Source organism: Periplaneta americana, chromosome 2 (assembly GCF_040183065.1).
Source record: "Periplaneta americana isolate PAMFEO1 chromosome 2, P.americana_PAMFEO1_priV1, whole genome shotgun sequence".
Taxonomy (NCBI): domain Eukaryota; kingdom Metazoa; phylum Arthropoda; class Insecta; order Blattodea; family Blattidae; genus Periplaneta; species Periplaneta americana.
Genome location: NC_091118.1, coordinates 77071550 through 77098768, shown reverse-complemented (window position 1 = coordinate 77098768; position 27219 = coordinate 77071550). Strand labels below are relative to the sequence as shown.

Genomic DNA, 27219 nt, shown 5'->3' with positions numbered 1-27219 from the left:
TCTTCCCGCTTAGACCAAATAAATGACGCTATAGATAAATTGAACGAAGACATTGACTCGATTGTGACATAGACAAAGAAATTCCATCTTAATATCAACCCTGGAAAGACACAAGCAATTATATTAGAACACAAACGGCAAACCGACGCTGTAAAGCACCTCGACATTTCCCCCGTTAAAGTAAGTACAATTCATATCCCTTTCAGTTCTTCAGTAAAAAATCTTGGCATTCACATGGATAATAATCTCAACTGGGACATGCAAATCACAGAAACCTGCAGAAAAGTATATTCTATTATCCATGTGCTAAAAAGGATAAATGTTCATCTTCCCTCTTGCTTAAAAAAGTCCCTTGTGCAGACGCTTGTATTTCCCTATTTTGACTATGCTGACATTTTACTGACTGACCTTTCCAGCGACAACAAAACGAAACTTCAACGTGCTCATAATTTGTGTGTAAGTTTTGTAAGCAATGTTCGTAAATATGATAATATTACCCCATCCCTGGAAACAAAAGGTTGGCTTAAACTAGATAAGAAAAGAAATTTACATTCACTTCTCCTTCTCTTCAAAGTCTTAAATTCTTCTATTCCTTCATACTGTCATCTCGCTTCACTTACCTTTCTTCCCACCAAAATCTGAACACATGCTCTCACCATGAAACAATACTAACAATACCATCCCATCGCACCTCCTCATACTCATCCTCTTTCACAATAGCCCTGCCAAGACTCTGGAATTCGTTACCTGCTAGCATCAGGGACTGTCGAAATAAACTTGAATTCAAACGCAAACTTACTAGGCATTTGGTCAGTAATTGAGACTCGTTCAGACATGGTTTCTTGTAAATAGTTCTCTTAATCTATCATAAAATATTTCAATATCCGGTAATTTCATCACTATAGAATTTTTTTATTGTAGGTTTAATTTGTGATTCAGTAAATACAAAAATATTCTTTGTTCTTAACTTCTATGATAAAATGTCTAGCTTTCATTAATCAGGTAATCTTGTCGTACTTTAATTTTTATTGTAATTGTAATTGTAAATTTAATATTAATTGTAATTTTATTGTTCATACTATAGTTGTAATCCCCTGGTAGAGGGGCAGAGAAGGCCTGACGGCCTTATCTCTACCAGGTTAAATAAGGGGATGCAAGCGATTATAAAAACCTCTACAAGAGAGGTCCTCTAGCCTCTGCATCTCAACTCCACTCTCACCTACTAGCGGTGGAACCTGTTAAGCTGAGTAACCCATGTCAAGGTTGTGGTATTAACCCCTTCGGCGACATGGGTCAGCGAACAAATGAGAGACGGGGGTTCTGTCAGAGCTGCTAAGGATTACCTCAACTAAGGTCTGACAGAATGATGCGAAGTGGAAGCAGGCTCCGCATCTAGATGCGCGGCGGAAGAGTTCTTAAGGACCAACGGCGACATCGGAGATCTAATTACTAGATACTGTGTAAGGAAAGGTACCCTGAAATAAAACCATGCAGGTTGGAATGCTGAAAGGTGGCAACCCCACCGTCCAACTATATCTGCACAGCCCTCGTAAGGCGGTCAGATGAAATCTCAATTACTGGTAAGCTACAGAATAATGGACCCCGATCGCATAATAATATGACGACTAAGCTATGGAAAAAGGACAATAACCCTGAAATCAAAAGCTAGAAAAGATACATTGTTAAACTTTTATAAGGTGATGTCAGTGCCCAGTTTACTATATGGAAGCGAAACATGGGTTATGAAAAAGAGAGATGCCTCTAGATTACAAACAAATGAGATGAAATTTTTGAGAAGTGTAGCAGGTTACAGGAAAATAGAACATAAAAGAAACGAAGAAATAAGAGAAGAACTTGAGATATATGAATTAAACAACAAAATAGAAGAATATAGAAATACATGGATGTCTCACATTTCAAGGATGCAGGAGGACAGGATACCATATAAGTTTTGGAAATATAAACCTCGGGGAAGAAGAGATATTGGAAGACCAGCCAAAAGATGGATGGACCAATTTCAGTAGCTGCTACAGGAATCAATTTCCTAATGCATGAAGGATGATGATGATGACTAAATAAATACTAATTATTTCTCATTCCCATTTCCGTAAAATGGTTCCGGTTACATGTTAATAGCTGGTCTCTTCCAACACATGTGATGCTGTGGTGTGCGTGAAAAATGCTGCGAGGTTGTGAATTTCCTTGTAATTGTTAATTTGTGCAATTATTCAACAATGAATGGAAGTGAAAACATATTATATTTTGGACAATTTAGGAAACTCAGTTTACAAAAACAGATTATTGCTATAAAAAAAGGGAAGGCCAACCCTAACACTACCTGGTCTTACATGTATGCATGTAGACTAATTTGTAGCATGTTTCCCTCAAGGTGTCATTTTGTGCTGTTAACTTCTTTCCTCCTCTTAAGAAGTATGCAGGATCCGCCACTGACTATATTCAAGGTACAACAGTCTCTCCTACTCCTCATCTCAACTCAAATGTAATGCAATTTTATTCACTTTGTTGTACAAGGCTTGTTACACCAGGTTTAAGAACTTGTCTCACATTCATATTGATTCTTGATGTCCGTAAATAAGATTCGAATGGTTTCCATAAAGTGCTGTCAGCACACTCAAACACCTTTTCACAAACATCGCTTCTATTCTGTTTCTCTATTATCAAGTCGTTCCAGGGGGCCTTATCTGTTGCTAGGATGCGAGGCACTCCATGGTAGCAAAGTCGACTCTGACCTGACATGATGACAATATCACCACTGCAGATCAGCATCGCTATTGGTTTCTCTTCCACACTTTTTCCACCCAACAGGAAAATTGCACTCTGACCAAAACTGTTAACAAACACATCAAGTAACTTCAATAGGTAGTATAACAAGAGGAGTTTTGTCAGGATCCGTCTGTGCTTATCTATTTAACAAATATTAGTAGTTCACAATATTTGTCACATTTATTTATTTAGTCTTTTAACGTTTTCGGCTTGAGATGGCTTACTCAAGCCGAAAACGTTAAAAGACTAAATAAATAAATGTGACAAATATTGTAAACTACTAATATTTGTTAAATAGATAAGCACAGACGGATCCTGACAAAACTCCTATTGTTATTGTATCCGCTTATTGGCCCTCACCATGCCTTTCAAATTCAATAGGTAGTGTCTACCTTGCATGGTTTCAGATCTTGCATTGTTACACACTGAGATCTTTTAGTCCCTCCACACTACAGCAGATAGAATGGCGGTCAGTCTACCAGCAGAAAAGTTGGTAGACTCTGTCAAAGGGGAGAAAACTTTACCTCCCACCCCCATTGTAATAAGGGTTGAAAATAACGGTCAGTGTTGGACTGTCTGTTCCTGTGTGTAAGTGTGTTGTGACAGAGTTGAAAATGTTTATGATAGAACAATCAATTCTGCAACCACGAGAAGCATATTCATTACTGTGAATGGTTACAGATTCGGTGTCATGGTACTGAAGTCCTTGTTGGAACATTTTTACCTTCTTATGGATGAAGCCTGGTTTCAACTGTCGTGTTACGCTAATTCTCAAAATTACAGAATTTGGTCATTTCAAAATTCGTGTGCAGTGAAAGAAATGAAACTGGATCGAGAGAAAATAGGCATGTGGCATGGATTTTGAATTAATTAATTAATTCATAGTGTTCTGCTCAGGGGAAGGTCTTTCACTGCAAACTCAGCATTCTCCAATATTTCATATTTTCCACCTTTCTCTTATTTTTGACCCTATTTTTTTTAAAGGTCCATTGTTATGAAGTTTATTGTTCCGATATTATGCTCCATTTATTGGACAGTTAAATTTAATGAAGAATAGCTGCTGAATAGTTTGATTTAACAGGGTAATGCTATGGCTCATACAGACATTTTCGGAGAGAGGATCATTTCTCAAGGACTATGGCCTATGACATCCTCTAATCTTACTCCACCTGATTATTTCTTTTGGGATGCTGCTAAGTTGGGAGTAGGTCTATATCAAGGCAACTCAAAAGAATTGATGACCTAAAATTGGTAATAAAAAATTACACAAATTCAGTGGCAAAATAAACTTTAATCAAAGTAAAACAAAATGAAATGAAATAAAATAAAATGTGTGGATCTACGCCTTAGACAGAAAGGAGACATTTTCTACATCTCATTTGAAAGGGGAAGTTCTATTATTATTGTTATTTGATATTCTCTATTTCTACTAATTTCTCTAAATTCACTTCAACCAGTCCGCCACTGTCCCAACACCAAAAGGGATTTGTAATCATTCGTGAATGGTTCTTTTTATGCTAATGCTAACACAGAGCCAGGGGTTACCACTACACTCCTCGTATCTAGCGAGTTCTCGCGTTTTCCCTACTGTAGAGGTACTTAAAGATCGGATTGTATAATCGAATTTGGATTGATAATGATGGAGACAAGAAACATAGACAATATAAAGTACATCAAATACAGTAACAGTGCACAGTCCAGTGTTGCTGCGATTAAAATGAGTTTATCTTTATTCTTTTAATATTATGTTTTATCAGTTCAGAGACTAATCTAATATCAAAATATTTGGAAGCAAGAAAGAGAATAACTTTATTGTAACACATCAGTTCAGAGACAAAGAAAAACACATTTTGAAAACTTTTTTGGGCCTGCTTTAGAAGTAATCAAGAGAGGTAATGCACAAAGCTCTGTGTAGCAGATACGTTTGAATGTCTACTGCTGAGAGTTTCTATGAACTAAACAATCTTTGCAATGTAAGAATTAAAGGATCTGTCGAGTTTCTCAGACAGACAAGTTTGATCAAAATCTAAAACTTAGAATTCTAAGCCACAAATTAATCTATTATTGATAAAAGGGAGAGACAATTCTGTGGAATGTTTTATGATAAGGAAAACTATAATAGCTGTGTTTTATCATGATTATAACAATCTGTGCTGAAGTTAGGCCTCTTAATACCTCAGTGATAAATAATAATTTTGCTCCACTACTGAATTCAATATTTGTTAAATGAATGTATATTACATTTCAGTTTATTTAGCTTATTTATGGCCAAAATTAAAAGTATCGATTTTTACCATTTTCTATACTAAGAATGTTGAAATTAGAACTGTTCATCACTTCAAAGGCTATAATTCTCAATATTTCTGATCATTAGAGACTTCTTTCTAAAACATAATTTTATGGATAAAAGGAAGAAGGAAAAATCTGGCTTTATGAAGAATGAAGGTAAATCAATAAAAACATGTGTATTCTTTACATAACAGACACATCTCGGTTTAGATAACCAATAACATCATACTAATTATATTAATACAAGCTTATTCATACAATTAGTTCCAATAAATTCATAAACCGGTACTAAAAGAAGATACTATTTCAAATCAATTAATACAATCGTATTAATATTCATCATCATGTCCACACCTGTGGAGTAATGGTTAGAGCGTCTAGCCGCGAAACCAGGTGGCCCAGGTTCGATTCCCGGTCGGGGCAAGTTACCTGGTTGAGGTTTTTTCCGGGGTTTTCCCTCAACCCAATATGAGCAAATGCTGGGTAACTTTCGGTGTTGGACCCCAAACCCATTTCACCGGCATTATCACCTTCATATCATTCAGACGCTAAATAACCTAAGCTGTTGATAAAGCGTCGTAAAATAACCTAATAAAATGAATAAATTCATCATCATCATCTTCAAACAAGTATTAGGCCTCTTGAATGGCCTGTTACGTCTCCTCACAACTGATCTTGCCATCTCTTTCTAGGTCTTCCCAGCGTTCTTCTTTCTCTAGGCATGTACTGTAGAGCAGCTTTTGTTATGCGTGTTTCAGGCAATTGGTCTACATGTTGTATCCAGTTAGTTCTATAATTGTTAATCATCTCGATTAATCTTTCCATTTTTAACTCCTTCCTTATATCTTCATTTCTCTTCTTATCTATCAAGGTGTAACCTGCCACATATCTTAAGAACTTCATTTCGCTGGCTACAATTCTACATTCTTGATCTTTTCTTAATGTCCAACTCTCACTGCCATAAAGGAATGCTGGTAGAACCATAACTTTCTAAAATTTTAATGAAGTTTCCTTCCTCACTGTGCTGCCCAATGTTCGTCATATAGTTCCGCAAAAATGATTAAAAACATTGATTTTAGTTTCAATCTCTGAGTTTGGCTTGTAAGTCACATTGCAGCCTAAGCATTTAAATGTATTTACTTGTTTACAATTATATTATTTAATTCAATTTTCACCGGTAATGGTTGTGATCCTACAAATGCCATAGTTTTTGTTTTTTCTGCTGAGATTTTCATATTAAAATCACTGGCTACTTTATTCAATCTGAAAATTGCTTTCTGTAGTTCATTTTCACTGCCACTAATTATCACTTGATCGTCTGCATAAAATAAGTTGTAAAATTTAGCTTATTAATGGTAAAATGTTCAATCTTAGTCATCCATATTTGTATGATTTCGTCCATGTATATATTAAACATAGTGGGTGAAAGGGGACACCCTTGTCGCACTCCTTGATTTATTTCTACCATCTCGTTTGTACTGTTTGGTATTTTAATCGCACTCCTTGATTTATTTCTACCATCTCGTTTGTACTGTTTGGTATTTTAATCATTATTTTATTGTTTTTGTAAAGACTCTGTATAGCACTAATTAGATGAGATGGGATGCCACGATTAATCAGTACTTTCCATAGTATGTTACGATCAACTCTATCAAAAGCCTTTTCGTAGTCTATAAAGGCAAAATATGTAGGAAGATTGAATTCTCGTCGCTTTTCAATTTGTATCATACCACGTGCATTCCATGTAGTCAGTTCAAAAAATTCTTTCAATTCCAAATCGTTTATTCCATTTCTGAGCCGTAGTCGTCATAGAATGAGCTGTCCGGCCAGTATCTGTTTGGAGAATCTAGTAACATTGGTGTTCCCCAGAGAGGTTACGAACCTCTTGCAGGGTAAGATTATGATGGGGCTGCCATCTTTAATATTCATAAAGATACAAAAATTGCTATCAAAATAAATGGAGAAATCATAGATTTTAAATTCATAAATGCAAGTGTTCAATAAAGTTGTCCTCTTCCTCTACTACTTTTTGTAATATATATGAATTCTATGGTAAATAAATGATAAAACTGATGTCCAAATAGAGGATACATACCCATTAATAGATACACTAAAATCGATACAATTCTTTTTGCAGATGATCAGGTATTATTAGCCACAAATGAAGATGATCTCCAAAAACCAATACATTTTTTAAATGTTGTTGCAAAAGACTTTAACATGGAAATTTCTGTGGAAAAATCTATGATGTGACGTAAATCTATGACATGGATCCATCAGCTTTATTTCTTAAACTAGCCATGCTAAGACTGTTACTGTGGTTAGCAACCATCTATATTTTTCTGATCATAAAATATGCAAGAAGTCTCGAAATTCTAAATTAAGTTCCACAAATAAAAGCACCATCATAGCAAACCTTATTATACGTAATGTATAACCAGGCATTTAGAAGCCCAAGGGACTAAAATTCCAATGTATCATAGAAAACAGCATTGTCTACAGCCAATTGCTTACCTGAAAGAAAACAAGGGCGCGTCCTTATCGATTTCAGAGTGGTCTGTGTGTCCTGAAAGAGTGGAGTCCAGGTGATAATAGTTCACAATAGCAGCCTGAGCAGAGAAATTGTGAAATCCAACAGCTTTGGCTACTAATTCACAAAGTTCTGCCAAGTCCTCAGGAAAAAGATCATGTGCATCTTCACTATACACCTGAAGAACAGGAGCAAAAAAAAATATCAGAAACAAGTGAACACTTAACAAATAACAACTAAAGGACATTGAAAGATACAAATAACCTTAAAAATCAATTACAGAACATTCAAGAAAAACTATTAAAGGATATTAACGAAAAACAATGAATGTAATAAGAAACTATACAGTTCAAATTCAAAACAATTAAAAGAAAAGTCTATGTAAGATTGAAGTAGGGAAAAAAAACTTCTCATCTACCGGTATTTTGTTTGCTACATATAGGTGGTAGAGGGTTATTTTACGACACTGTATCAACATCTAGGTTATTTAGCGTCTGAATGATATGAAGGTGATAATGCCGGTGAAATGAGTCCGGGGTCCAGCACCGAAAGTTACCCAGCATTTGCTCGTATTGGGTTGAGGGAAAACCCCGGAAAAAACCTCTACCAGGTAACTTGCCCCTACCGGGATTCGAACCCGGGCCACCTGGTTTCGCAGCCAGACGCGCTGACCGTTACTCCACAGGTGTGGACTAGCTGGTAGAAAGAAGTCATCAGCTGACTATATTAACACAGTCTAGTATATACAGTCATGAAGCTCAATACGTAGTAAATATGCATCCATAGATAGTTGCTAATACTAGGATTGCTACTATCGCCTCATTACAGACAATGCGAAATAGTGCCTCATAAACTCAAGCTTCGTGACTGTATATACTATACTGTGATATTATGTTAGGGTTCCAATTGACGATGTCATCATAGTTTTTCTCTCAAATGCGCCACAGTTGAAAAAATTTAATCACTAACTTCCATGTTTCAAATTATTATCACTCATCAAAACAAAAAAAAGTCGAGTTTCTTTCGCGAACCTCAGATTTGAGTATTTCTGACTTGCCTTTGTGTCCCAGTTATGATGGTAACCCAAAGTCGCCCATCTTAATTTCTGAAGAAGTGTTCTGCCTCTTTCTGGATCTCTGTAGCAAATAATAATAGACATTAACCTGATATACTGTACTGTTTCATTTTCATTTCTACACTATTCTTTGTGGCACCCAATCGTAATAATAAAGTCGTCACAATGTATAAAAATAAGGGATATTTGAGGATGTACTATTATTCACTCAGACAATAAATATAATTTTACACAAAGGAATGACATAATTTTACATTATATTTGAAGACCCTAGTGCAAGAACGAGATAATAACCACATTTGGTGAAATTGAGATTTTTACATAAACTTGTAGCCACTTCTGCCCTCTATCAGTCAGCGAAGCTATTTTTAACAAATAGTACTTATTTTGCTCCGTAGATAGAGTTTAATTTTCAACTGTTTTCTTCTTGAGTGCAAGATCTAGATAATAACCAGAAATATCCAGTTCTTGCATTCAGTACACGGACATTCATTCATGTCCTGTGAGCATACCTTCACACAGATTGAGAAGATCAAGCGCAAGAAGGAGTATGTCTTTGTGCCCGAAGAATGGTTTGATATAACATCATCAGCTTAAAAAAAAAAATCACTGTAGTGAAAGTGAACGAGGAAATGGTATTTGACTTGAAAGTATCATTTAAGAAAATAATAAAGAACGGAACACAATCATTTACAATCAATTGAGAAGATCAAGCGCAAGAAGGAGTATGTCTTTGTGCCCGAAGAATGGTTTGATATAACATTATCAGCTTCAAAAAAATTCAATGTAATGAAAGTGAACAAGGAAATGGTATTTGACTTGAAAGTATCATTTAAGAAAATAATAAAGAACGGAACACAATCATTTACAATCAGTAAATATCATAAATTCATTTATGAAGGGAGAGAAGTGTCTGCTTCTGTTGATCAGGACACTCTGATTCAATAAAAATTTTTGTTGATTTAAAATGAAACAGATATCTACATTAATTGCACCCAAGTAGTACCATGCTCCATTGCCATTGAAGAGAAAGAAGTACAATGACGTGATGACTTTGGCATGTAAGTACATTCCTCCTGTACATATGAAATGGTACAATGACCTCATTTGTGAAAGCAAGGATGAAGATTCTGGATCTGAACGTGAGATATCTTACTACGAGATTTAAAGACTGTTTTAAGGAACATTATTTCTTGATTTTTTTCGTAAATGTGATTAGTTTTCACGTTCTTACGTTTTAAGATAATTTATATGAATGACAAATAAAATTAGTACATATAAAAGCATTAATTTCTTATATTACACTCATTGCTACATTCTTTAAAACAACTGAGAGCAAGAAATGGATAATTCCAACACATATTTCTCCCTTTTCCTCATATTTCTGGATGAGCTACAAGCCAGAAAATTGAAAGGAAAGTGCACATTCATTTATACTTTCACACTAAATTCAAATAATCTACGAAGTGCAAATTTAATGTAGTGTAAAAACATTTTTCTCAGAACTTTACTTTTGGTCATTATCTAGTTCTTGCACTCATGTCTTCAATTGTAACTGCACAATTTAATTTACAATATAAAGAAGACATCTGATCAACAGGAATTTTAATGTCTGACACATGTCTGCAATTAAGTAAACATTTTTTTATTCGTCCATACTATAATATGTTAATTACATGTGACGAAACTGTACCTTAATAACACACATTAAAGTACTGCTATTCATTATGTTATAGCAACTATCGATTTCCAACTAAGCATATGCGATATTGATTAATATTGTAAGTGCAACAACCCGCAAGCCTTGAAAGCAGCAATCCAAAATGACAGGCATGAGCTTTACTCAATTGATAAACAAAACACTCAAATAAACATTAACCCAACATCAAACATTCCATTGGGAGCCAGTCTCCAGATAAATTTCACAAACTGCACAATCAACAACATGACGTATTTCCCTGCAAAAAATCAATAAAATACTGCATAGACGCAAAAGTGCTCTGTGCCTGCCATCTATTGCAATAGTCGAGAAACACTGAAAATACACTCATGGTCACCACTTCATTATCAGTAAAACAAGGTAAGATATTTGTAAAAACTCAAAACTCCAGTTTCTTTGAGAAGACCAAACAGATCGAAAGGCCTAATCCCTGAAGTTGATGATGATGATGACTCAAAACTCAGATATTTAATTATGGTCGAACAGAAACAGTCATATGCGTCTTGCCTATAATGGTACTTAAGATGCTATATGAAAATTATGAAACTCACGCTCATTTCATAAACATACTCGCATCTTAATATTATAACCACTACAGGCTCGTTACATAATACACTAATATATTATTATATTCTGGACCTCAGAACAAAATGGTTGGAAGTCACAAAAACGTAACTTTTCAAAAAAGCAAAAAAACCCCAAAGCAAGTAAATGAAGACCAATGGTCCCCCCATTCTTTGACATCTGAATTTAAAGAGAATACGGATTTTGTGCACTTCAATCTTTTTCCAGCTGATAGTGAAAAAAATTCTAATCAAAATGATGTGCTTATCTCAAAATCAGTAAGATTGGACTTCCATTCTTTTTGCACTGAGGTACAGATATTACATTATGTTCTTTTGATATAAGTATGTTTCTAATCAAATCAGTTACCAGTAATTATTATCATTTACATCATTCTATGACCACATATTACAAACTCCTCATTCATTAGGTCTTCCACATAATCTCTATGTTGTGATCAAAGCTTTATTAATTGAAAACATCATCCAGATAGAAGCGAATTTTAAGAAAACAATACCAATCATTGTTGTCTCCCATATTGTTCAACTTAGCCTCATGTGGTGTACTTCAAAATCTAACAGATCCTGACATCTCAAAAACATATGGATACAGACTATCCAAAGAACTTCCTAATTTATCTGCCCTTACATTTGCGGATGACTTCGCATTAATAAGTTCTTCTGAAAACCATTCTACCTTAACTAAGCTGAAAACAGTCTTGCCACTATTGGTCTTCAAATGAATCCTGATAAAAGCAAATGTATTATTCTACGAAGAGGCCAGTGAACAAATAGTCTCTCTACAGGATTCAGCTATTTCACCACTACAAAATAAACAAGAGCAAATACGATATTTAGATGTAGACTTTAATGATTAAATCTGTTTTGATAAAAGGTAAGTATTTTCATCTCTAGTTTCAGATCTGCATTCTTTAACACACTCACAGTTACTTAAGGCAGAACAAAAGATCAAGATTTTTAACGAATTTATATGGCCAAGACTCGTCTATCCCCTACAGTGTGCTCCTCTGACTCAGATCTCTAAAACATTTTAAAGAGAAGTGCTGTTAAGGAAATAGTGATGCTTCTTGATGACACGCCTAATGCTATGATCTACACTTCTGGAAAACTTCGAGATTTTGGGATCATTCGAGCAGAGTGGGAAGCTAGCATTCAACATTTAATATAATGCACTCAACTGTTACATGTAAATGACATCTATTTAAATTTTGTCAGAGATTTTAACAAAGAAAGACAATATGCTTTTTCTAATCTTAATATCTCTGAAGATGAATTTCTGAACTTAAAGAAAGAACAGCAACAGAAAGAAATCCTAAGAAAAAGATCTTTATCTTCATGGTGTCAACTGCCACACAAGGGTAAAGGAGTCAGTTTTTATGTGGAATGTCCTAAGACCAATTCCTGGATATTCAATAAAAAGGCCTGTCATCATCTGAATATATTAATGGAGTGGAGATGTCATGCAACCTTTCTAAAGTACAGTCGTCCCAGGTAGAGCATTCAACACAACCTGTTGCCGCCACCCAGGCTATGACAAGACCGAAACATTTGGACATGTGTTGGGTTTCTGCCGAAAGACTGAGTTACTACGGAACAACCTCCATCACTGAGTAAGAACAATGCTTGCTGATATCCTAAGACAACAGAAATTAGAAATCCATTAAGAAGTGCATTGTATCTTGGAAGATGATTCAACAAGATGAGCAGATATTGCTGTCATTAATAGGTAAAACAATACATGAACAATATTAGACCCGACTATCAGGTTTGAAAGAGATGCACAACAGTCAAAACTTGAAAAATGAATTATCACTGAAACATGCATTCCTTATTTTAGCAAGCAGTATAACATCATGGCTAATTGCCTGTCAGAACACGGACTTATTTTTTGGAGTTCGTGATACCAACTCCAAATACTTCTAGAACCTGTTAAAATCAATGGGATTCACATTTTACAACACTGAAAAAATCCTTAAAGAAATTTTGAAGGATTCAATTCAAATTTTGCAATTTCATCTTCATTTCAAGTAATATAATTTCATCTTCTCTCTAATTTTCTTTTGAAAATTATTGTGTGTACATCTTGATTATACATCTTGATTGTATGTATTTTCATTGTTTCACTGCGAACTTCTATGTATGTGTTTGTTTTCTGGATCCTTATGGTCACCCTTATTGAAGGGCAGATGGTTTTATTTAATAAATATGATATATATATATATATATATATATATATATATATATTTTAAAAAATGTTGCATTGCGCATTGATATGCAAACAGACTGACAAATCATGCCTGTTACAATATTGTAGGCCTAGTGTTCTTTGGAACAAGAATTTAATTACAAAATCGTGAATTTGAGATACACAGCATCAGCATTTTAGATCTAGTATAACAGCATTGCACAGAACGACGTTAAAATGTTTCTAGAGGGCGTTGTGTTTGTTGGAAGTAAATAATATTTTGTCAGGAGAGAGATGTGTTATTAAGGATTCAATATATGCTGGAAATGGAAAAACGACGTAACGTACATTAAGTTGTTATTCCAGAGAACGCCTAAATTCTGAATTACAACAAGGATTTTTAGGGATAAACCAAAATGTTATAGGGCTGCTGCTGCCGTTTGCTGCCACTGCCACCATTCATGACTACCACTAACATTACTACTATTACTATTTTGCCTGGTGCAAATAATGGAGACAGATCAAAATAAAAGTCAATGAAGAAGATCCCAGAAATATGGGAGAGTTGATGAACTAAACAGTAGGATTTAATACATGTAGGAAAAGAAAAAAGAAAGCAAAAACGAATAAGTTAATCACTATGGTTATAATTATTATTGTAGTTGTTATTATTAGTCTAAACTCATTACCTATATAACAATTTCAGAATACAGATGAATCAGTTTTTGTAAAATACTTACTTCGTACATATTTCCCACCATTTTTCTCCTTCTTTCAAATATCCATGGGGATCAATGTTTAGTTTTTGTGGTTTGCAGGTAAAATCCCTCATACATCGACAGACCCAGTATCTCTGTCCAAGGGCAGTGAAAGGATTGGGAATAAACAACAGACCTAGTAGAAATAAAAATAAGTTCATTAAATTCCCTAGTATACAGTTGTCAAATATTACTGACACAAGGAGAACCAATTGCTCTCAGTTGTCAAATGCTATATGAACCAATTGTTCCACTTTCCAATATAAATGGAAATTATTTAGCCATTTGTCGAAATAAGAAATAGACTGAAAGTAATAGTAGTAGTTGGTAAGGAGATGATAGAACTATTATACGAGGCGAGTTCTTAAAGTAATTTCCAAAAGGGTGTAGTAAGTAAACGGGAAGATATTTAGAAACCATTTTTGTTGCATTGTATTCCCCACACTTCAATTACTTCTCAACATAGTCTCCACCATTATTGTGGTATTTATCGAGTCATGGCTCAAGTCTTTCTATCCCCTCATTGTAGAATTGTGATGTGAACCACTACCGCACTGCTGTTTTCACTTCATCATCGCCATCAAAAAGTTGACCACCGAGGAACTTCTTGAGGTGCAGGAGAAATGAAAGTCACTCGGATCCAAATCTGGGCTGTTGGTCAATTTGTTCCCAGCCAAATTTCGACATGAGATTTTGGGTGTCACAAGCTGTGTGTGGCCAAGTGTTGTCATGAAGCAACACAACTCCATCAGTCAGCATGCCACATCTCTTGTTCTGCATTGCACGACAGAGCTTCTTCAAGGTCTGACAATAGGTTTCTCTATTAATGGTTTCACCCCGAGGCAAGAATTCGATGAGTAGGACTCCTTTTCTGTCCCAAAAACAGTACACATGATCTTGCGTGTTGACATGGTTTGTTTGAATTTCTTTTTCCTTAGCAATGCAGTGTGCCTCCATTCCATGGACTGCTGATTTAATTCAGGTGTCATGTGAGACACCCAAGTCTCGTCACCTGTCACGATATGGTCAAGAAACTCATCACCTTGCTCACTGTAACGTGTGAGAAAGCTCAATGCACGGAAGCTCGTTTGGTTTTGTGTTCCTCAGTGAGCATCTTGGGTACAATTTTCGATATCGTAATCGATCTGTTACAATTTTGTAGAGAACACTCCGCGACATTTGTGGAAAATTCAAGGAAAGCGAAGAAATTGTGAACCTCCTGTCCTCATGAATTTTTTCATCGACAGCACACACCAAATCGTCATTTATCAAAGATGGCGACTGGTACGCTGCTCGTCATGCACAGAGATGCGGCCCTCGTTGAACTTCCTAACCCCTCTGCTGACCATTCCATCACTAATGGCATCATCACCATATACCTCACAAAATTGACGATGAATGTCAGCTGGTTCGATGTTCCTCGCATTCAAGAAATGGATAACAGACCGCATCTCACAGTCAGCGGGGTGCTTGATCACTTTAAACATTTCAACTGATCACAACTAACTACACACACGGACTGAAGCTCTGAAACTGCATGCACAGCTTGCCTGAGGACTGAAGAAGAAAACACGCATACACAAAATAACGATTGCAGCGATGTGACGGCTATAATTGAAAACGGAACTTACTTTAAGAACACACCTTGTACTATATTATACAGCAGCAATGTCATCTTTTTCTATTACATGCTGTTCTTCAATTTCGTTCCAGCAACAGCACGCATTCAAACCTTGCCTTCCAGGATATCCCTTTATGCAAGACGTCACAGAGAAGTACAAATTTAAAACAGTTCATCACTCGATCTCATGCTAAAGAGTAAAGAACATTGAAGTCATCATTACAATATCCTTAATTACTTCAATTTTTACTTTTTATTTGAATAATAAAATAAAAAATATTGTCTCAGAAATAATATCAGTGTTCAGAAGCACGTAGGTATAGAGCAAGCAGTTTTTTTTTCTTTCATGAAACTTAACAAATCTAGGCTAAGGAGTCGACTAATAGACAATCATTTATGTTCAGTTTTAAGGACTGCAACTGCTAACGTAATATTACCTGATATAGAAAAATGTAATATCTAAAAAATAAACGTCATACGTCTGCAGCAGGTCCTTCAAGTGAGAAAAATGAACTCTTGTAATTTAAGAAAATGTGTTTCGACATTGCAATTGCAAGAAATCAGCAAATGGAATAAAAGTTTAGAAAATAACTACGTTTCTGTTTTTCAGTTCATATATGTATTTACGTACCAACATTTGTTTCTTTCTTTCAATGCTTCGTGACACAATATAATTTAATTACAGTACATACTGTTTTCCCTTAGAAGAAGTGAAGTACCGGTACTGTTAATTTATAAATAAACAGTCATGAATCATAACTGTATTTTACAAATAGGCTACTTCAATTTTTAAATAATGTTTATGCCTTTGTCCTTTGTCTTTTGTAGAAGTTGTTCTATAAATTCATTACAATTTATTTATTGCTGCTGCTGATCATTATTGTGCATGATGTATCTCAGGCACTTATAAATTGTCGCATTTGTATGATTGTGATTTTCCCTACAATTACAATCCCTTACTTACTGTAACACTTTCTACACCTTTCCCTGAATACTATGTAGTCGTATATGCAATCGTTTACAGAGGAGCATGTGGCATTCCCGGAACTTCAAAATCACAAGTTGCCGAGCTGATTTCGTGACACCACTGGTATATAAGATGGAAGGCCTTTTAAGGGCGAATTCTTAGCATAGTATGAATGGAAAATCCCTGTACTATTTTATTTCTTTGAGGTTATATTCCACAGAAATACCAAATGGTAACTTTTGATGCCATTATCTTTTAAACACATTTAGGATTCTCAGCTGCTACAAATATTTTGAGTAATATTTCTGTCACATTTGCAGTTTAAGAGTATCTTGATACTTTATTTATTAATAAATTACTTTAAGTAGCCCTGTCCCGCACAGTGGTGTCGCGGTCCAAGGCATCCTGCCTAGGACTCGCGTTACGGAATGCGCGCTGGTTAGAGTCCTCATGGGGGAAGAAATTTTCTCATGAAATTTCGACCAATGTATGGGACTGGTGCTCACCCAGCATCGTGATGCACTTGGGAGCTACGATAGGTAGCGAAATCCAGTTGCGAATACCAGCTATAACGGCTGGGGGGATCATCGTGCTAACCACATGATATCTCCATTCTGGTTGGATGATCGTCCACCTCTGCTTCGGAATGTGGGCGTGAGGCCAGCAGCCGGCTGGTCGGTCTAGGCCCTTCACGGGCTGTAGCGCCACGGATTCGGATTCTTTAAGTAGCCCTAATGAATGTTTGGCAATGCTGTTACCAAAATGTAGACACATCCTTCACCTTAAGACCTGAGTTCCACAGGACATAGGTAAATTTGTCAAACAGAATGTGCAGCAGGCAGTGTTTATTTACATCTGTTCCCTTCACTGCTGCAGAGAAGTTGTCACGATGTTGCAATTTTACATGCATGCATGCAAATACATGTGCATAGAGAATGCCCCAAAATTCGCTCACATGAAACCTGGATGAAAATGGAGACAAAAATGTTAATAAGAAAGTTTCGTCCGAAGAATGTTTAATTGCACAAGGTGGAAAAATGTACTGCCTTTACCGACAATGGTCACAGTTGTCCTATGCTGCTGCCCTAGATGCAGTTATGAGGATTCTGAGCAGTTTTCCTGGATTCAAGTAGGTTTAGATCAAGAATTACAATGGAGCAGTGTTGAGAAATCAGCTGAGTTTATACATTCACTCATTACTAATCCTAATGCTTTCATTAATATTGACAAATCTTTTGATGAGGTTGTGTTCGTGTATCTTGTAATTTATTAAAAAAAAATTTTAATGTGGAGAAAGTGAATAGTAAAGGAAATACTCGAACAAAGAATTGAAAGATGTAAATCTGTGTGTTGAAGTTTACAAAAGTGAAACGAAATGTAACAATTTTGAGAGAGTTTTAGAATTTGTGTATTGTCTATGACAATTGTTTGGACATCGGATAGAAATAGACTCCAAATAAATAAGGTAAAAGCATTCCTCCAGATTAAAGTCACTTCAGACCTAGTGTTTTCATGCTTGGATTTCTATAACTTCATCAGAGAAAGTAGGCCTATGAATATAATTATTGATGAATGACATAGTTGATACAATATATGTTTAAATGAGACTAGCCTATCGTTTGTAACTATCAAGGTATTAATGTTAGGAGAACAGAAATTATGATCCATTCAGTTTCGCTGTTAACTTTCATGTATAGGTGCAGTATAGTAGAAACCTTGTTTAATGATAAGTAATATTAACAATTTTGGGAAAACAAAAATGTCCGTATTTTTGTATCCAGTATTATGGCAACCCTAGCTCTCATTGTACGTTTCATAACCGAAAGCTATGCCGCACTGGACTGAAGGAAAGGTCTACTCTTCACTGTCATGCAGTCAGCTTACAAGCTGTTACAAAGCTAAGTAAATGTAAACTGTTGTATATATGACACTTAGCACATGAAAAGGTCGTTAAGGAGTAACTACAGCTGTAATCTAAGTATGGTTAGATGAGGGGATAGCTAAGTGACAGGAGACTGAGAATTGTGACAAGGTTAGAATAGGTTAGATGATGGATATCTAAATGATGAGACCGAGAACTGTGACAAGGTTGTTCTGAATAAATTTTGTCGAGAAGACGCGCGATCAACTAAAGTAAAAAATTACCTCGTATTTAATTACTTAATACCTGGTTTATTAGTTAGCTCATAAATTCTCCACTCATCGATTGGTTTTAATCCCATATACTTGCTCACCATTTGGTCACATTTTGGGCTTGCAGTTTTACCAATAACCTGTAAGAGAAATAAATTCCACAATTTTAATTGTAGTAATTTGTAGTAAATTTCATTATAACCTAAATCACTACTTTGCATGTCACTTACAAAGTCACTTTCATTGTTTTCAAAATGTTGACTAAAATCTATAATGTCTGATAGATCTGGAGGAGGACATTTCCTCTTATAAAACTTAAAATCACTCTTAAACATCTATTTATAGATACTTTTAAATCTCTATTTACACAAACTTTACTTGAACAATTATAGACATAACCTCAAATATGAATCACGAACAATCATACCAACATTCAGTAAAGTTTTACTCTCTTTACCGTAAGCAACGCTCTTTACACATAAAAGTTCCTCCCGGACTTTGCCGAATGTTGCCGAAACATTACGGTAGCCACCGAGTGGAGAAATGAGTAGTCAGCTGACTTGAACTTGTATAATTTAAAGGAAAAATGTCGGGGAAAGACAGGCTGCCGATATTTCCTTCGAGAGGGTATATATTTTGTAATTTTGTATCATTTGTTTTAGTCACGATACTCCATAAAGCCGAATGATGTTATAGTGTACATGGTGAATGTGTAATGTGTGTAGATTATCTAAACGTATGGGCGTACCTAGCCATGTCTGAATGTGCAACTGAAAGTAGGTCTTATGTTAAGGGTGAGTGTAGTCAGTCTGACAACAATATTTCGATTTTGTAAAGGTAAATGTGTTTGCCTTATTTTACCTTAGAGCCCAGATGATTATGAAGGCCAGGCTGAAAGGGGCCCAGAAAGGTCACAGCCTGCTCAAGAAGAAAGCTGATGCTTTACAAATGAGATTTCGACAGATTCTGGGAAAGATAATAGAGGTGAGATAACTGTGAAAAATATATAAAGTTTGCCGATGTCATTTTAAAGCATTGTGTAAATATATTTTCTTTTAATTTGGTTCATGATAAATGTAACTCAATAGGGATGTTGTCCGACAGTAACTGAAGTTATCCGGTGTTGGGATATTTTTGTTCTGAAACTAGAGTCCTTTCTCTGTGTCACTTACAATTACATTGTATGATCGTGGGACCAAATTTCCAGAATTGGGCGATGCATTTTGAAAGAAGAACTGTGGCAAGGAAAAGTGGGACAGTATTCACTCTAGTCTTTCACTAACTTACTTCTTTCACTGTGATTATAATAACCTAAACGTTTCTTGCTAATCTTGCGTCACCGATATAAGTTATGTTTCTTTCATTGATTTCATTGTTATTTGGGTAATTATCCAGGAAAACACCCAAGATGGCACAATTTTATTTTTTTTTTCCCCACTGACTTCTGTGAGATGTAGGCTGTATATATTGATAAATAGCCTACGTAGTTTTAATTTTCAGCTACAAATACTTTCAACATATAAGTCACTTTATACTTACCAGTATATGGTAGTGCAAGGTAATTATTTATTTTAACTGACTGCGCGTTTTCTCGACGAAAAATGTATTCGTGATTTAATTTGGGGAATACGTAGAAACTACTAAACTTGAGCGGAAAGTCATTTTATCTAAATGAAAATAACAACAGAATGGAGTATTACATTTTGTAAAATAGGCCTATTTAAAATTGTATCATTTTCAGAATGTAAAAGTTACTCAAAATGCGCGCAAAACACTATTTTTAATTTACAAGGAACCTGACACTTAGCTATCCCCTCAGCTAATACATTCTAACCTTGTCATAGTCCTCGGTCTCCTGTCACTTAGCTATCCCCTCATCAAACCCACTCTAACCTTGTCACAGTCCTTCCAAAATGTCCATTTTATATAGACAATATATAAAAGCTAACAAGATATATAGGAAATAAGTAATGTTCAATACATAGTAAAATCAATGCAACTACTCACCTACTAAACATCATATTAGATAATAGCCCTACACCATGCACAAGTAAAAATTCTCATAACTTCTTAATTATAGAAACAAATTTAATCACACAAAAAGTACACTTTGCACAAGAATCAAATCACCGTTCATCTGATGTACTAGCTGACATGCTGCCTAACATTGACTGAATGACATACACTCACCAAATGACACCATCTTCTATTGGGTTCGTACATTTCATTAATACTAGGGCATTCGAAAAGTAATGGCACCATCGTTACTGTTTCACACTAAATTTATTTAGGTCACTTTTTGCATGACATACTTCAGGTATAGTCTCCTGCCATGTCAACAATACGTTGCCAAATTCTTGGAAGACAGCGGACTCCATCTGCAGCAGCATTAGTCTAAAGCTCTTTGAATGTCAACTCTTTTGAAAATGAACACTTCACTTCCACCCTACTTGCAATAGTTCAGTATGGTAGGACTTCTCCCACAGGTTTCTTGTAATCCCCCAAAGCATTGAGTTGCATGTTTTTCTCTATCAACTTGGATTTTTAAGCACCTTCGTTCGTATCTTTAGGGTTGTATTGTTTACTACAAATCAGAAACAGCCACTGTATTTACAAAATATGGCTACTTCGAGACTTTCAGTATTGCAAATTTATTAAACAATCGCTGCTCAATTACATAGTACATGATTTCAATGGTCACTGCTAGGAGCACTGATTTACAGCATTGTTGCGATTACTTATCGAATGTCCTAGTATTTTAATATTTCATTTCTCATTTGTTTTCCTCTCGATTTCATTATTTTGTACATTATTCTCAAATCAAATTTACGAGTTCTGAAGTAGTTAAGAAACTCGCTGTCAGCTACAGTAATAATTATATCACTGGTCAACAAAATTAAACATATTTTTTGTTAAAAGATAAAGAATGGGTAACTCTTGTAGAATTTTTCGTGCTGATTTCAGATCTGTTTTCAGAATTTTTGAATCACCGATGGTTTTTGAGTAATTATATGAAATTTACTTCTGACTTTTATAGTATTGATAACTTGTAACATTTTACCTGAAATTATATTTATTTACCTAAAATGTGTATGAAATAGATTTTAGGCTATACTTCGCTTGAGAAATATCTCTTTTGAGTGTCCAGCAGTAGTCTGACAGAATATTAGAGCTCCATTTTCTGGTTATTGCCTTTCCATTTCAGAAAAGTTCTGGTGAAAATGCTTCCTATGTTTTTCGCTCACTACCCGAAGGTTTTAAGGAAAGAAAAAATAGATGAAAAATCCAAGAAGTTATTTTGAGAGATAGGGCCTACATGACACCCCATCACTTTATAGTTATGAATGAGCTCGCTGACAAGTTCTCTGTAATCTTCTGATCTGTGGTTCCTAGATAGAGACAGTCTGTTGACATATCATTGGAACTGGAAAAGGCATATGACGGGATCCTTTTAGCCAACCAGTTAAACTAATAAAATTACATGGAGCACAACAGATTTCGGGGGCCCAGTTCCTGTTCTTATCTATTTTGCAATCAAAAGAACACTCATAAGCTATTTTAACTAGTGTAATAAAATTCACCTGTGTACCTTCAAAGTTAATTAACCACAAACATTACAAAAATTGTTTGTAATTTACACAGTATTTCGGGGTATGTTTCACTTTATAAGATACTTTTACCACATTTAAAATTAGGACAGAGAAAACATGGGTTATGAAACTTGTTTTATGATTGTAAGTTCCAACTCAACTGAGAATTAATACTAACTCTCGTAGTCTTATGAGGAATAAAATTCATTTTTATGAGTTCTGACTTCACAGGCAACAATCGTCTAAAATTATAGGTCAATTGTTAAAGCAGTAAAATGAAATATTTGAAATATATTTTTTTCCATTAGCATGTTAAGGACTGTAGCTATATAGGTAGCAATAAAAAAATCAATTTTTCTAAAATTACAAAAAAATGGTGGGTAGTAGAAAAATTCTGACTTCATTTTTGGAATCAGCAGATGACATTACATAAGAAACAGTAGAAATTGTACATTTAAAAAAATCATTGTTGACCTGTTACGTAATGCACTGTTGTAGCTCTCCTCTACTTGCTACAAATTTAATATTCGAGAAATCCAGGACGCAATAGTAATTCGTCCTGGACCTCTCTTATGTCATGTTGGCAATCAGTAACAATTAGAGGGGAGCTACAACAGTGCATTAGAATACTAAGTAATCAAACGATTTTTATGTTGAAAATATTTGTGGCTGCAGACTAAAAACACATGCTTATCACTAGGTATATACATCTCACAGAAAAACCTGCGAAGCAACTTTTCTGGAGAATTACCATTATAATGTATTCTAAATAGTTCAATGCATTTGTGCAAAAAGCATTTGACTTCCATTCCACTATCATTTATACGAAATATATTTCGAGATACTGTATCTTCATGGAAATACAAGTTTTCACAAACCCTGTTACTGAATATTTTTGCATCCCATCTTTCTGTGCACACCTATATTATTAGATGACTTTTGTTCGTCACCTATTCACTACATCTCGATATGACACACATGACATATGTGGCATTCCAAATGATTCGCTAAGAGTAATAACATGGCCATGTAAATGAAACCATGCTTCGTCAGTGAAAAATATTAGTTCTGGATTCACTACACTATCAGCAACGTTTTGTGTAACCCAAATACAAAAGTTCATGAGACTCACAGTATCTCTTGGTAACAGTTCATGCACTATAGACCATGTTCCACTTATAGGGATTGAGAAATAAGTGATAATTTCAAGTGTAAATAATAGTTTTATAACATAACTTGATGTAAAAACTCTCCGAGTTTCAGAGAATGGTCAGTGCAACTCAATATATGCACTTTGAGTTACTCTGGTACTCAGCCTCCTGCCAAGTGTTCCATAACATTTGTGGAGTGACTAGCACAGCTGCATTTGTAATGTGTTGCCTCAGTTCTTCCAGAGCAGTGATCGCCAAAAGCTGTGTCGCGACACATGCCCCTGCCTCCACTCAAGCGTTACCATGGCATCATACCTCTACCCTCTGTTTACAGCCTTCACTTCGATATAAGTAAAGACATTTATCAGCAGCGAATGTACGTATGTAATGTTACAAGTGTGTAGGATAATATGTTTCGATGTGTTTTCTAAAAGAGAAAACAGATAATATGTAAAAACTTAATTTTAAGGAGCATGGGAGGAAAAGTGTTTATTTTGTGCAGATCGCAAAAATACGAGATACTTAATTTGTTGTAAAATTTTAAATGAAGTATAAAAGAACAAGGTACGTTGTCATTATTCTTCTTGATATAAAGACTACCACACCCGTATCTGTAACTTGAATATTTTATTAATAAGTGAACAATAAAAAGTATTGGCCTCTATGTCTTAATCGGGGTAAAATACTTCGACTTTTTTTCGACGTATGTAGTGTAATTTGAATATTTAATTAATAAATAAACAAGGCCTCTATGTCTTAATTGGTGTAAAATACTTCCACATTTTTTTCGACGTATGTAGTGTAATTTGAGTATTTCATTAATAAATAAACAATAAAAATATCGGCTTCTATGTCTTAATCGTAGTAAAATGCTTCGACGTTTTTTTTTTCAAATATGTAGTGTAATTTACAACTTCGTGACCAGCCTGGTACGTTTTTCTAATTTCAAATATCTGCTGATGTAAAGTACACGTTCTTTCTATGGTAAATAAGACAATTTATTTCATTTTATTAATGCTACGAAAATAAATGACTAGAAAGATAAAAAATTAATATAAAAAAGTGTGTATAGTTAATAAGTAGAAGAATATTATATTGATTTCGTTTTTTGGTCACAGTCCATCTCTGCACTGATATTCACTGCATTACCTGAGGAGATACTCACTTCACCCCTTTCCCTGCGATAGTGGTGTGCGGGTTGCATTTCTATTATGTTACAATTTCGTGGTGTTTGGCAACCACTGTTCCAGAGTGTCAACTCTACCACACTAGTACACAACACCCTTCACAAAGTCCCAGAAAAAAGTCAAAGGGGGTTCAGGTCAGGCGATCCTCCTCTTCCGATCAACCTATCAGGAAAGTTTGCATCTAAGAAGTCACGCTCTGAATGGGATGGAGCCACATGTTGCTGAAAAACCAATCCGATGTTAACTGGTCAACAACAAAAGTTGTGCAACATGTCCAGATACATATTCTCTGTGACTGTCGCCTTGATGAAGAAGAATGTGATGCGTTCGGGCACGGGTTCGATTCTCCCTTAGGCTGAGTATCTTTTTGAGTTTTTTCCGAGCCATTCTCCAATTATAAGGCAAATGTCAGGTAATCTATGGCGAACTCTCGGCCTCATCTCGCCAAATACCATCTCCCTATCACATATTCCATCGATGCTGAATGACCGAACAGTTGATACAGCGTCATTAAATAACTAACTAAAAAAATGACGGAATATTCTACAGAATGAACCAGGCTTGTTTCCACATTAAACATTGGTGCACATGTGCATGAATATTTAGCTGTTGTTAAACCATTGTTGCATGAACTTGGACAGTTTCTGCATCTTTTCAGATGTAAATTACAACATCTTCATCTGATCTTAAGTGGTGAGTATTTATTTCTCGATCCCTCTAAGCGGAACATAGTGTATTGTCGCTCTGTAAGGTTTCTGTAAGAATTTTAATGGCTCTAACGACTGAGGTTTCAGAGATGCCTGTTCCCTGTGTATGTTCTAAACTTTTTTCTATTTCGAGTTTTTCCTCTGTAAAATCATTACGTTTCTTATTTGTCCTTTTATTTAATACCTATCCTGTTTTCTTGATCTTTTTAAGGATTTATTTAATACCAAACCTGTTTTCTTGAACTTTTTAATGATGTTTAATGTTATGGTTTTATGCAGAACAGGAATGCCTGGAGATTTTATAGTAGGTAAATCTCGTCCTTTCCTACGAGCACTTTTGGAGTGTAAACTTTTTTTGGTGCAATTTGTATAAGCTATACTGTCATTAATCATAAAAATATAAATTTGTACCCAAATGCTTATTTAGGCCTACTTATGACTTTTAGAGAACCTGGAGGTTCATTGCCGCCCTCACATAAGCCCGCCATCGGTCCCTATCCTGATCAAGATTAATCCAGTCCCTATCGTCATGTCCCACCTCCCTCAAATCCATTTTAATATTATCCTCCCATCTACATCTCGGCCTCCCCAAAGGTCTTTATCTCTTCGGCCTCCCAACTAACACTATATACATTTTTGGATTTACCCATACATGCTACATGCCCTGTCCATCTCAAACATCTGCATTTAATGTTCCTAATTATGTCAGGTGAAGAACATACTGCATGCAGTTCTGCATTGTATAACTTCCTCCATTCTCCTGTAACTTCATCCCACTTAGCCCCAAATATTTTCCTAAGCACCTTATCAAACATCCTTAACCTCTGTTCCTCTCTCAAAGTGAGAGTCCAAGTTTCACAACCATACAAAACAACCAGTAATATAACTGTTTTATATATTCTAACGTTCAGCTTTTTTGAGAGCAGACTGGATGACAAAAGCTTCTCAACCGAATAATAACAGACATTTATACATTCTAAAGTTATATCGAAAATTATTCACACCATTATCCTTAATACTAAATTTTATTGCTTGAGTAAAATATACATTTATATTTTCATAGCGCTGTTTATTTTTTCGCCCTTCTCTCTCTCTCTCTCTCTCTCCCTCTCCCTCTCCCCCCCCTCTCTCTCTCTGACTCTCATGTAGAATCCAAATTTCAGAACCATAATAATGTGCAATTGAATGTAATGATGTGTATCCCTAATAATAATTTATTAAATCCAATTTTGAAGTTAGTAAGAGAGACGTGGAAAAATAATTGCAATATGACTTTAAATCAGGGCTTTATTGTTATTGAAGTTAAGTAAGTTTTCATTTCAATGTTATGATGTGTAAGGACTGTTTATGCCTAAAGGACATGCAGTAATATACACTTCTTTCTTTCATCTAGACAAAGACCCTGATGGGTGAGGTGATGAAGGAAGCAGCTTTCTCCCTAGCTGAGGCGAAGTTTGCAACTGGAGACTTCAACCAAGTAGTGTTGCAGAATGTCACAAAGGCACAAATAAAGATCAGGACGAAGAAGGACAACGTTGCAGGTTAGTCATGATGTGAGATTAAATAGGTTTTATCTGCATTTTCTATAATTATTTTAAGAGAAAGGCTTGAAGTTTATCAAAGACACTTGAAATATTTAATTCAATTTTTCTGAAATAAATTTTATCATGTCCTTTCATTTCTAATTTGTATATTATTATAATAATGAACTGAACAGAATCTTCATTAATTGATTAAAAACCATCAAGGTTTTTGTAGTACTATATTTTCTCTTAAAAACAACTTTCTCCAAATGTTGGTGATGTCATTATTGTCACAAAAATTAGCATCAGTGATTGTAAGAGAGATTGCAGCTTGCAGTGCACAGCATCACTTGATTCATGCAGCTTACTTGCCATGCACCACTGTTGGTGTTTCATATTGTATTCAGTATGTACA

At 35.2% G+C, this 27219-nt stretch overlaps 2 protein-coding genes across 7 annotated transcripts in view; one reads left to right on the top strand and one right to left on the bottom strand.

Annotated features, from left to right (window-relative positions):
* Nucleotides 1-2489: 2489 nt before the first annotated feature.
* AlkB (alpha-ketoglutarate-dependent dioxygenase AlkB) lies at nucleotides 2490-19121 on the bottom strand. Of its 2 annotated transcripts, none has more exons than XM_069818000.1 (6): nucleotides 19046-19121; nucleotides 18681-18786; nucleotides 13908-14061; nucleotides 8661-8739; nucleotides 7588-7781; nucleotides 2490-2848 (listed from the first exon to the last, which is right to left on the bottom strand). In XM_069818000.1, the coding sequence occupies exons 2-6, from the start codon at nucleotides 18748-18750 to the stop codon at nucleotides 2512-2514; spliced, it is 834 nt and encodes a 277-aa protein (XP_069674101.1). In that variant the 5' UTR covers nucleotides 18751-18786; nucleotides 19046-19121; the 3' UTR covers nucleotides 2490-2511. The 2 variants fall into 2 exon arrangements, with proteins under 2 accessions (XP_069674101.1, XP_069674100.1); XM_069817999.1 differs by having other exon boundaries at nucleotides 18877-19092.
* An 18-nt stretch (nucleotides 19122-19139) lies between these two features.
* Nucleotides 19140-27219, top strand: part of Vha36-1 (V-type proton ATPase subunit Vha36-1) — a 45298-nt gene continuing 37218 nt past the window's right edge. For all 5 annotated transcript variants that reach the window (XR_011330909.1, XM_069818004.1, XM_069818003.1 and 2 more), the window contains exons 1-3: nucleotides 19140-19273; nucleotides 19513-19630; nucleotides 26675-26822. Coding sequence is in view for 4 of the 5 variants with exons in the window: in XM_069818004.1 (XP_069674105.1) it covers nucleotides 19233-19273; nucleotides 19513-19630; nucleotides 26675-26822 (307 nt within the window). In the remaining variant the exon portion in view is untranslated. The remainder of the gene's footprint in view (nucleotides 19274-19512; nucleotides 19631-26674; nucleotides 26823-27219) is intronic.

What these genes read in the sequence shown, in the direction of transcription:
- AlkB (XM_069817999.1), bottom strand. Translation starts at nt 18,981, where the DNA reads ATGTTTAAGAGTGATTTTAAGTTTTATAAGAGGAAATGTCCTCCTCCA. An exon ending in TGAGCTAACTAATAAACCAG is followed by an intron (nt 14,062 to 18,680) that starts GTATTAAGTAAT and finishes TATTTCTACTAG; the next exon opens with GTCTGTTGTTTATTCCCAAT. An exon ending in TGGTGGGAAATATGTACGAA is followed by an intron (nt 8,740 to 13,907) that starts GTAAGTATTTTA and finishes TATTTGCTACAG; the next exon opens with AGATCCAGAAAGAGGCAGAA.